The sequence below is a fragment of the Hylobates moloch genome, unplaced genomic scaffold, assembly GCF_009828535.3.
Source record: "Hylobates moloch isolate HMO894 unplaced genomic scaffold, HMol_V3 SCAFFOLD_17, whole genome shotgun sequence".
Lineage (NCBI taxonomy): Eukaryota > Metazoa > Chordata > Mammalia > Primates > Hylobatidae > Hylobates > Hylobates moloch.
Window position 1 is genome coordinate 33,957,240 of NW_026652292.1, and position 12,254 is coordinate 33,969,493.

The window sequence follows — 12,254 nt, forward strand, 5'->3', positions numbered from 1 at the left end:
AAAAAATAAAAAGACACAAATAAATGGAAAGATATTCCATGTCCATGGATTAGAAAAATTAATATTGCTGAAATGTCTAAATGATCCAAAATGATCTACAAATTCAATGCAATCCCTTTCAAAATTCCAATGTCATTTTCCACAGAAATAGAAAAAAAAAACCCTAAAATTCATATGAAACCACGAAAGATCCCAAATCACCAAGGCAGTGATAAGCAAAAGGAAAAAAGCTGGAGACATCACATCACACTCCCTGATTTCAAAATAAAAGCTATTGTAATCAACAGACACATCAACTAGTGCAACATGATATAGTCTAGAAATAAACCCAGGTACTTACAGCCAATTGATTTTCAACAAAGATGCCAAGAACACAGTCTCTTCAGTAAATGGTGATGAAGAAACTGGATATCCACATGCAGAAGAATGAAATTAGACCCTTATCTCATACCATATACAAAAATCAGCTCGATGGATTAAAGACTTAAATTTTAAGTAAGACCTGAAACTGTAAAACGATTAGAAGAAAACAGGAAAAAACATTCTTGACATTCGTCTGGGCTTAGATTTTTTATATATGATCCAAAGACACAGGCAATAAAAGCAAAAATAGGCAAAAGCGATTGCATGAAACTAAAAAGCTTCTAATCTTTGTCTTCCAATTAGAATTTTTAGACCATTTCTAATTAATTTTATTATCGATGAGGTTGAATTTACATCTGCCATGTTGCTTTTTGTTTTATACTTATCACATTGCTTTGATTTCTTATCTTGTTTTTGATAGAATTAATTTGTTTTCATTGTATCTTCATTATTATGTATTGATTATAAAAAAATGATAGCAATTGCTTTAGAGTTTGTAACATACATCTTTAACATATCAAATTCTCTCATCAAATAATACTGTGCTATTTCAAGTATAGTATAAAACAATATATTTTCCTTCTTCCTCCTAACCTTTAGAATTATTGTCATACATTTTACTTGGACATGGTTATAAAACTCAAAGTACATTAGTGCATTGTTTTTTTACTATTTTTGCTTTACATCAATTTATTTTTTAAAGAGATCTAAACATTTTTAAAAATGTGTTTTACATTTACTTTCATTTTTACATTTGTAGTATTCGTTTCTTTGTGTAGATTCAGATTTGCACTTTTGTCGTATTTATTCTACCTATGTCTTTTAACATTTATTTATTTATTTATTTATTTATTTTATTTATTTATTTATTTTTTTTTTTGAGACAGAGTCTCGCTCTGTCGCCCAGGCTGGAGTGCAGTGGCGCAATCTCGGCTCACTGCAAGCTCTGCCTCCCGGGTTCACGCCATTCTCCTGCCTCAGCCTCCGAGTAGCTGGGACTACAGGCGCCCGCCACCGCGCCCGGCTAATTTTTTTTTTTGTATTTTTTAGTAGAGACGGGGTTTCACCGTGGTCTCGATCTCCTGACCTCGTGATCCGCCCGCCTCGGCCTCCCAAAGTGCTAGGATTACAAGCGTGAGCCACCGCGCCCGGCCTTAACATTTATTTTAGTAGATGTCTGATGGTAGTGAATTGCCTCAGCTTTTGTCCATTTGAAAAAGTCTTGAGTTCACCTTATTTTTAAAATATATTATTGACTGGCTATAGAATATTAGATTGACAATTAGTTTTTTCTTTTAGAACTTTAAGGATGTTGTTCCATAGTGGTTTGGCTTCCATAGTTTCTGGCAAGAAGTTGCTTACCTCATCTTTGTTTTTCTGTATTTTAAGCTTTTGAAATTCTCCCTCTGGGTCATGTGGTTTGTTCTACCCTCCCTTTCTGACAGTGCTCCTTCGCTTAGAACTGTGAGTACAACGGCGTTATGCCTCTGCTCCAGGACTAAGCTGTTGTTGCTTGTTGCTTGGCAAAATCTCAGAAACAGACAGGTGTATTTCTACTTGTCCCCTAGGGGAATGAGATCTTCGCTTGGGCTCTAGAGTGGGATATTATTCTTTTAATGACTTATTTTTCAGTGTGTTTTCTGGTATATGTTAAAAACAGTACATTAACACATGTAAGTGATTTACAAATACGTGCCTGTATAGGGGGCAGACATTCAACAGTTTGGCTGATCGGGGGTAAAGTCAGAATAATTTGGAGGCCACTTAGAGAGGGACAGAATTAATAACTCTGATCGATTGGAAGTAGAATTTGCCTCTTTCTGTTCAATTTGATGACAACATGATTCAGATGGTTTACTTTATTTCCATGAGTAACCTCATTTATAAATAGAGAATCTTTTACAGTGCATGTCTTATTTTATTTTAAAATAATTATTAGATTTATGTGCCAAAATGGCGAAGAAGTCTTTATGGACGCTTCCCTATTTTAACCTCCCCCACTCCTTTTTTTTTTTTAAATAAATGAAAAATCTCCTGATCCTTTTTAGGACGGTAAGGACGTGGGAAGTTGAAAATCCAAAGAAGCAAAAAAGTGTGTTTAAACCACGGACGATGCAAGGCAAAAAAGTCATTCCCACTACGTGCACATATAGTAGAGATGGAAACCTCATAGCAGCTGCCTGCCAGAATGGAAGCATACAGATCTGGGACCGAAATTTGACTGTAAGTTAAATCTTTCCTTAGAACATGGCCACCTTAAATCTTTCCTTAGAAGATGGCCACCTTACAAAGACAAACGTGTTAAAATATTATGAAGGTGAATTTCCTGAATTTAGACCTAATTTAAACTTCAGTGTTAGGTGATCAAATGTTGAGACTTTTGTAGTATACAGCATTTCAGCAGACATTTCAACTCTGTATTTTTCAGTACATATTATATTTTGTTTTTAAAATAAATTTACTCTTTTGGTATAAAATTTAAAAACCATAGTGCGTCTTATTATATGGCATCTCAGTTTATTTGATTTTGAAAGTGAAGTGTTTAATAGTAATATAAAACAACACTAAGAAGAGAACTAGAAAATACCCTTTAAAAGATTTAAGAAAAATGTGAAAAGTCCAAGATGAGCCATCAGTTGTTTTGTAGTTATTTTTCTAGTAATATAAGTAATATTTTAATATTCTATGACATTTCATTTAGATAGGTTTCAGGTTTTTTCTTTACAGTTTCAGGCTATTAGTAGAATAAATAAAGTTTGGAATTGGAAGGAATGATAGAATCCATATAAATAATGAATACAAAAGCCCTTGGCTAATTCTGTCAGTTGCCAATAAGCTGTAAAAAGCTTCTTGTTTTATGTATGGATGGTAAAACAAAGATATTTGTTAAATGGAATGAGTCTAGACACCAGTGTTAAAATAAAATTCTACACAAACACATTTTGGATATCCTTATTTTATAAAAGTTTCTGGCCATATTATTAATTCAGTAAATGTTTAGTACATACTATAAACTAGGCACAATTCTAGGCACTGATAATTCTTCTCAAAAATTCCTGTCCTCATGGAGTTTTCATTCTAGTTAAATATATATGCATATATTCCACCTTTGTCTATCAAATATTGACATTTTGAAGGAGATCCCAGGAAACACTATTGTTTTTTCAGGCAGATATGTTGGAAGAAGGTTAAAAAGTGTTGATGGACGGGAAAAGAATCCATACTGATAATGCTGAAAATATCTTTGGCATTTTCTGTTTGTCAGATCTTTTTATTTCTGTTTTCATCTCTACTGTAAACCTCATAAAGCTTCATAACAGCATAGAGATCTTAAAAACTTCTTTGAATTGTAAACTGAGTTTTAACCAAGCAGTAAATTTTTTAGTAACTGGTTTTCATCATCTCTGGGTGCTGTTGACTTAAACACAGAAATTATGAAACATGCAGTTTTCTTGTGTAGCTTTATATTAGTGTTTTTTGTATAGTGTTGTATGTGACTTTCTCTTAGAACCCATATATTTTTAGAAAGTTGAATATAGTTTTTAAAGATTTGTCTTATGTATCTTGAAATAAGGAGTATCTCCTCTTTTCAGTTTTGTAGAAAAAAAGCCATTGGAATGCCACTTTCTAACAAATATCTCTTAAAGCCATTCAGCTAATTACAGTCTTTGATTGTTTTGTTAGAATGTATTTAACAAATGAATGTAAGTTTATTATACCATATCTCATTTGTTATATTTTATTCATATTTTGACATTTGGATACAAATGTGTGTCAACTGGAAACAAATCAAGTTGAAAAGAAAAACTTGCCAGCAGGAAACACAGCTTGACTTGAAAACAGATTTTTAAAAAATTCCTTGCTGCCTCCTCCCCTCCCCTCCCCTCCCCTCTCTTTTTGAGACAGAGTCTTGCTCTGTCACCTAGGCTGGAGTGCAGTGGAATGATCTCAGCTCACTGCAACCTCTGCCTCTCGGGTTCAGGCAATTCTCATGCCTCAGCCTCCTGAGTAGTTGGGATTACATACAGGCGTGTACCACCACACCCAGCTAGTTTTTGTACTTTTGGTAGAGACGGGGTTCCACCATGTTGTCCAGGCTGGTCTCAAACTCCTGGTCTCAGGGATCCACCCATCTTGGCCTCCCAAAATGCTGGGATCACAGATGTGAGCCACTGTGTCTGGCCTGGATTTTTAAAAAATTTCTTAACTTTTTTTTTCAGCAAGAAAGAAAACCATTCACAGGGAAACACTAAAGCTGAAATGAGAATGCCCAGTAACAATAGTTTTTCCATACAGTAGTTAAATAATTATATGATGGATAATGGTTAATCTGTATTTTTTGATGATTAAGTAAAACATTCATAATTGCCACATTTAATCCTAGAATTTTCATTAGACCAACTTGAACTTCAGTAAATTAAACAAAACATATTTCTTTAGAAGTAAGGTATCTCTATTAATGATATATTTCTGTGTTCTCAAGACCTACCTTTACTCTAGAATTATGTTGGTCAATATGCTAGCCACTAGCCACATCTGACTATTTTGATTTTAATTAAAATAAAACACAATTAGAATTTCAGTTTCTCAATCACACTGGCCACTTTTTAGGTACCCAGTAACATCATGTGACCAGTGGCTACTTAATGGACAATATAGACCATTTTCATCATTGCAGAAAGTTCACTGGACATTGCTCCTCAAGAAGAGTGGTTGTTTCCCCAAGGTTCCTTTTATTCATATGATGATGGTCAGCCTTTCATTTGAGAAGAAGGCCTCTTCAGAGAAGCTTCTGTGGATCTGCACTGCCTCCTTTCACCAGCATAATTTGAGCAACAGCAAGGCACTATTGCCTTGTTGGCGTGATGTAAGAGAGGGAGACAGAATAGTGGGAGATGACATTGGACATAAAAAACTTTTTTTTTTTTGAGATGGAGTCTTGCTCTGTCACCCAGGCTGGAGTGCAGTGGCGCAATCTTGGCTCACTGCTACCTCCACCTCCCAGATTCAAGTGATTCTTCTGCCTCAGCCTCCAGAGTAGCTGGGACTACAGGCATGCACTACCACACCTGGCTACTTTTTGTATTTTTAGTAGAGATAGGGTTTCACCATATTGGCCAGGTTGGTCTCAAACTTCTGACCTCGTGATCTGCCCGCCTTGGCCTCCCAAAGTGCTGGGATTACAGGCGTGAGCCACCATGCCTGGCCGTTCTGCAACACTTATAGCTATTCATATGGCTTTGTCTCTCACCTCTTTCAGTTCAGAGGACTGAAATTTCTTCTCAGCAAGACCTTCCCTGACCACACCATATTTAAAATTGCAGCCTTTTCCCTGCCAGTGGTACTCTCTACCCCTCTTATTTTCTTCCATAGTGCTGATTGCTGTCTGACCTACTGTACTGTATGTTTCACTATGTTTTTTTTGTTCAACTTTTGAGACAAGTTCTCACTGTCACTCAGGCTAGAGTACAGTGGCATGATCACAACTCACTGTGGCCTTGACCTCCCAGGCTCAGTTGATGCTCCCACTTCAGCCTCTCGAGTAGCTGAGACCACGGGCGTGTGCCACCATGCCCAGCTAATTTTCTTATTTTTTATAGAGATGGAGGGCTCACTATGTTACCCAGGCTGGTCTTGAACTCCTGGACTTAAGCAGTCTCCCCACCTCGGCCTCCCCAAGTGCTGGTATGACAGGCGTGAGCCACTGCACCTGGCCCTCTTTATTGGCTATTTCCTTCTAGTAGGATATTGGTTGCATGAGGGAAAGGACTGCTGTCTGTTCTACTCCCTGCTGTATTCCCAGAGCAGACAGTGCCTAGTATATAGCAGACCTTCAGTAACTATTTGTTGAATGAATAAATGGATGTGTATGTATTCTAAAATAGTAACATAAAATGAGATGGTCAGTTTAGTTCTAAGAATACATTTAAAGAATAGTAGCATAAAAAAACTATCCTAGTTATGTGAATATACAATGAGATAGAGTTGGGTATGTGTACGAGTTTTGGGGCAGGGGTAGAGGAGAGAGGTATTGAGGTAGTTTTTGGTATATTCTTAATAATATATAAATATATTAATCTGTATATGTGACTGATTTTGGATTTGCTAATAACAGGCAAATTTTTAAAAACTATGTTCATGTCTCTTTATAATTTCTGGGTTTTCAAATAATTCAGCATGTATAGTCTTATGAATACCTAATAACTTCTCTTCATATCAAAACACCTATCAGATTTATTCTTTGACTTTGCACAAAGCACTGTTTCTGTTCTTTAATATCTATCAAGAATTTACAGTATACTAGATTCTTGACTAAAAGAACATACTGTGTTTTCTTATCTTGCAATTACTGTTTGTAGGCTAAGTTTTTGTCAGGAAAATTGGGATTCATCTTATTCATGGAGTTTTGTTCTCCCTAGACACAGGTGATGGGAGGGAATAATATTTGAGGTTATTTGATTTTGCAATTGGCACCACTAGCAACTTGACCCCTCCTCTATCTGACTGCCTTCTATTGCCCTTTTGGCCTGCAAGCCCTTGCCCAGATTCTTGGCCTGTTCCTTTTGGGAAAATCACCACACAGCACAATGCCTTACCAAGAAAGCCGGAAGATTTCCCCAGGTCAGTTGGCTGTTCAGTGCCCCCATTTTCAGCCATGCCAGAAAGTGGAACGGAGGAATCTGAGGCAAAGACAGTAATCATATCAGGAAATCAGCTTCTGGCAAGTAAGACAACAGATATGAAGAAGAGAGAAATATCCAGCACACAGCAAATCTTTAAATGTCTCCAGTTGCTGTCAGATAACCCATGTTAAAAGATTACTTTATGTCCTTCTGCACCCTCCTTCTTATTAATACATGTATTCACAGATATATTGATTGGGCGCGGTGGCCCACGCCTGCAATCCCAGCACTTTGGGAAACCGAGGTGGGTAGATCACAAGGTCAGGAGTTAGAGACTCCTGTCTCTACTAAAAATACAAAATTAGCCGGCCATGGTGGCAGGCACCTGTAGTCCCATCTACTTGGGAGGCTGAGGCAGGAGAATCGCTTGAATCTGGGAGGCAGAGGTTGCAGTGAGCCGAGATTGCGCCACTGCACTCCAGCCTGGGCGACAGAGCGAGACTCCGTCTCAAAAAAAAAAAAAAAAAAGTTTTGTTTTTATGTAGAGAGAATTTGAAGCTTGCTTTTTTAATTTGAAAGCATAAAATAGTAGATATAGCTTGTTTTCTTTGCTTTTTTTCAAAATGTCTTTATTTAAATGGGATCCTGTAATTTTACCTACGTGAAATATGTGCTTTTAAAAAAAAAGTTGGTTTTTTGGTTTATTATTATTTTATTCTATACCACTCGTCTCCTCTGTCATTGTCCCATCTCTATCCTAGACTTAATGCTTGTAAATTACCTGATAGGTATCCTTTTGTGGTTTTCTCCATATCTGTATATCTGTATTTGTTCACATCTGGAACATTTCAACTGGTATTTTTGAGGAGCTCTCACCTCACTGAGAATAAGACAAAAGAAATTTAAACCTACAAGTAGTTTGTAAAACATTCAGGGAATGATCTGCAAGGTAATTTATGACCAGGCGCTGCTTTGTATAATGCCCATCATATGGAAGAGTTAGGGAAGGCAGAGGTCAGGTGGGGAGTCATAGGGCCTCTGAAAGGTGCACAGTTTGGATGAGCAACAGGATTAATAGGGATTACAAAGTAATAATGTTCATAGTTTACTAAACAAAGCAGAAATAGTGCGCTATTCTGCATATAAAAATGATACTAAAGGATCTTTTGAGATTCTTACTTCCCAAAACAGTCTTGAATCTTCTCTTTTAGAATCACCAGCAAGCTAATTTGATATAATGAAATAAAAGTAAAGCAGAATAAAGATAATGTTTTGTGGGAGAGGTAGCACTTGAGTCCCTGGGTGCCCTCAAGTTACTTAAAGTCTCTTAGAAGTCACTTCTCACTGTTGGACACCATCTGCTATGCCTTACATTAACAATAATTTTCACAATTTAAAAATTTGCTTTTAGTAGTTTTTTTTGTTAAATTTTCGTAATGCAGCTTTGAACATTTTTCTCTCACTCCTCAAGTACACTAATTTAAGACAAATTCTCATACTATTTGTTAACTAGTTTCTGTAATGACTTTTTTTTAAATGGCTGGTAATTGCATCTTTTTGTTGCTTTTGGGATATTCTTATAAAGCTGTCATAGCCACTAAAAATGAAAGCAGTATTTACTTTTATGGAGGTTCCCTATGTGTGTGTACTAAGCTAGATTATTAGCAAGAAGGAAGAATTTTATGATAGCATGCTCTTAATATTTTCTTTATATTTTTCATTTATACCTATTAGAGCAATCTAAACTCCCTAAATTGAGTGTTAAGCTGTTGGTATTCAAGATTTTGGAGATTTTTAAAAAATAATGCATTGATATATTTTTAGCATATGATGTTTTATCCTTGTTTCCAGTCTTGTTGTGATAAATTTGTCATCTGTTGCATAATTTTAAAGTCATATGACTTTGATTTTGAAAACATTTTATTACATAGTTATTCATTATTTACTGCCATCTGCAACTGTGAAGATGCGGGAAGAACTCATGTTTCATTTCAAAACTTTCCTTTTATTTTGATTTCAGCCTTTTTTAAAAAAAAAAAAACTTCTTTGACATACCATTTTAGCTATTAATCTTTGGAATAATGTATGGAGAGCTTTTTAAATTCTGATTACTCTATAGTCAATAAGTATCCTTTATTTTCCTGATAGTGATATCGTCAAAGACTTGTATAAGTTAAACATGACCTCCAATGGCTAAGGCTGTGCTTGCAGCCCAGACTAATGACCTCATCTAGGTGTCTTCTCCTTTCTTCCTGCAAAGACTAATCATTTAACAATAATTCACAACTTTTACCTAATAATAGGTGTTCAAGTTAAAGTAGCACGGTATTCACTATAAGGAGAGAGAGTAGTTGTAGGAAAAAAAGCTCTATTTTATTTTTAAACAATTTTTAAAAAAATTTTATTATTATTATACTTTAAGTTTTAGGGTACATGTGCACAATGTGCAGGTTTGTTACATATGTATACATGTGCCATGTTGGTGTGCTGCACCCATTAACTCGTCATTTAGCATTAGGTATATCTCCTAATGCTATCCCTCCCCCCTCCCCCTACCCCACAACAGTCCCCGGAGTGTGATGTTCCCCCTCCTGTGTCCATGTGTTCTCATTGTTCAATTCCCACCTATGAGTGAGAACATGCGGTGTTTGGTTTTTTGTCCTTGTGATAGTTTACTGAGAATGATGGTTTCCAGTTTCATCCATGTCCCTACAAAGGACATGGACTCATCACTTTTTATGGCTGCATAGTATTCCATGGTGTATATGTGCCACATTTTCTTAATCCAGTCTATCGTTGTTGGACATTTGGGTTGGTTCCAAGTCTTTGCTATTGTGAATAGTGCTGCAATAAACATACATGTGCATGTGTCTTTATAGCGGCATGATTTATAATCCTTTGGGTATATACCCAGTAATGGGATGGCTGGGTCAAATGGTATTTCTAGTTCTAGATCCCCGAGGAATCGCCACACTGACTTCCACAATGGTTGAACTAGTTTACAGTCCCACCAACAGTGTAAAAGTGTTCCCATTTCTCCACATCCTCTCCAGCACCTGTTGTTAAACAATTTTTTAATATCAAATGATTTAGAGAATGTTTCTGGTATCTTTGAGAAAAAAAGATCATCTATCTCTGTGTGAAATATAAAGAGCAATGCTAGAAATTCAAAGTTTTGTCTCTTCAATAGACCTAATGCTGGGAATGTAGAAGAATATATATGTATATATTGACAGCTAAATGCCTACTGCATAGTCCTACAGCACATTTTATGGATGACACCTGAGATATACAATTACATTATATTTTACTTCAGATTTCATGTCTGTGAGTCTTGACTTTCCTAAGCTCTGTTCTTCTCATTTTCTTTATTTACAAAATGAGGGCATGATCCCCCCATGTCATGTTGTTATGAGGATTTTATTAGGTAATATATATAAAGCATTAAGATAGGACGTGCACATTACAGGTTCTTAATAACTGCTGGTCTTCCTCTTTTTTCTTTTTAACTCCTAGGCTACTTACAGTTTTTGTAGAATGGTAAAGTTAGACCTCAAGATACTATTTAACTCTGGCTGTGAACATCTTACGCATCCAAGTTTGACAGATTTCTTGGTGACTAAAGGTTTGGTTTAGGAGGATAAAGAGTATAGGTGCCTTGCTCCAGCCAGTCATTCATTGTATGCAAATGTAACCGCCATCAATAAGTAACAATGCTATAGACCCATGTTTTAGTTATGCCTGAGTAGATACATGAATTATAATGATCTTTTTACAAATACTCAATAGAACACATGTGACACATGAACTATTCTACAGTGCTTTAACATGCCTATTTTTCAATGGTTACATTTCCAAAAAAGTATATCATTGATTCAAAACACAAAACCATCAAAACTGCAAATTACTTGCAGGCACTAAACTTAAATTCTAATTTGCCAATTATTTTCATAGAGTTATATAAAGTTTTAATAATAATGCTCTTGTAAATAATGCTCTTATAAAATGCTCCTGCAAATGCTTTTGTCACACATGCTGTTAGAAGCAACATTCACTAAATGAAAAAATAGTGGCTTTTGAAAAAGTTAGGGTAAAAGATTTTTTAAAAATATGGATGATTATTATCCTTGTTTTTTAAGACTATGAATAATATAATAATTTAAGACTTCCAGTTAAAACATGGCAGGTTAAACACATTTGTTCAACCATGCTTCCTCCTGAAACCTCACTAAAGTGACAGGAAAGGCCCTTTTTAAAGCATAAACCCAAAAGGATGAAGAGAATTAGAGAGGAGATGATAGCAGAAAAGAGATATCAAGATTCATTTGGAAGCTGGAAGCCAGATGCATCAATGGTAACTGACTTAGCCACCTAGAGAAAGCTGAAACCTTAGCCATGGTAGGAGAAGCCTGTAAAAGGCAAACTGATTTGTCTTATAATTGCCTCCTCTGCTCTATGCAGCCAAATCACTGCTCTCCCTTTACCATCACAGAAGACAAAAGAATTACTTTTAAAGGGGGCCTAATAAAGAGACCCTATATTCCAGGCAAAGAAAATCTTCATGTAGAGTTGTTTGTCCTCTCCTCCTCCTCTGTTGTTGTTATTATTGTTGTTTTTGTTATTATTATTATTGCACTTACTAAGTACTTACTGTGAGCCAGGCAATATTTTAAGCACCTGTAATATTTTATTTAATTCACACAGCAACTCTATGATATAAATGCTGTCATTATTGTTTTACTGATTTAAAAAACCCCCAGAAACAAAGAAATTGACTTGCCTACTAAAAACTACAGTTAGTATGTAGCATAACTGAGGTTCAATCCCGGGCAGTCTGGCTCAAGAGTCTATACTGAGGGTCAGAAAAACTATGGCCATGTACCAAATCTAGCCCACTACCTGTTTTTGTATGGCAAGCTAAGAATGGTTTTTACATTTTTAGATGGTTGTATTATTTTTCTGTGGCTGCTGCAACAAACTACCACAAATTTAGTGGCTTAAAATAACAGAAATGTATTATCTTACAATTCTGTAGGCTAAAGTCTCTTTGGGCTAAAATCAAGGTGTTGGCAGGGCATTGTTCCTTTCTGGAGGCTCCAGGGAGAATCTGTTTCCTTGCCTTTTCCAGTTTCTAGAGGCTGCCCTTGTATCTTGGCTCCTGGCACACTTCCTTCATCATCAAGGCCAGCAACGTTGTTGAGTCCTTCTTACGTCATAACACTGCGACCTCTGTTCTGCTTCCCTCTGCCACTTTTTGAAGACCCTTGT

The 12,254-nt window shown here is 36.1% G+C and overlaps 1 protein-coding gene across 1 annotated transcript in view; it reads left to right on the plus strand.

The window, feature by feature from the left end:
- The window catches only part of WDR70 (WD repeat domain 70), a 397,384-nt gene that overhangs the window by 234,392 nt on the left and 150,738 nt on the right, over window positions 1-12,254 (plus strand). The window contains exon 10 of the mRNA XM_032135980.2: window positions 2,412-2,586. Within this exon, the coding sequence (XP_031991871.1) occupies window positions 2,412-2,586 (175 nt within the window). The remainder of the gene's footprint in view (window positions 1-2,411; window positions 2,587-12,254) is intronic.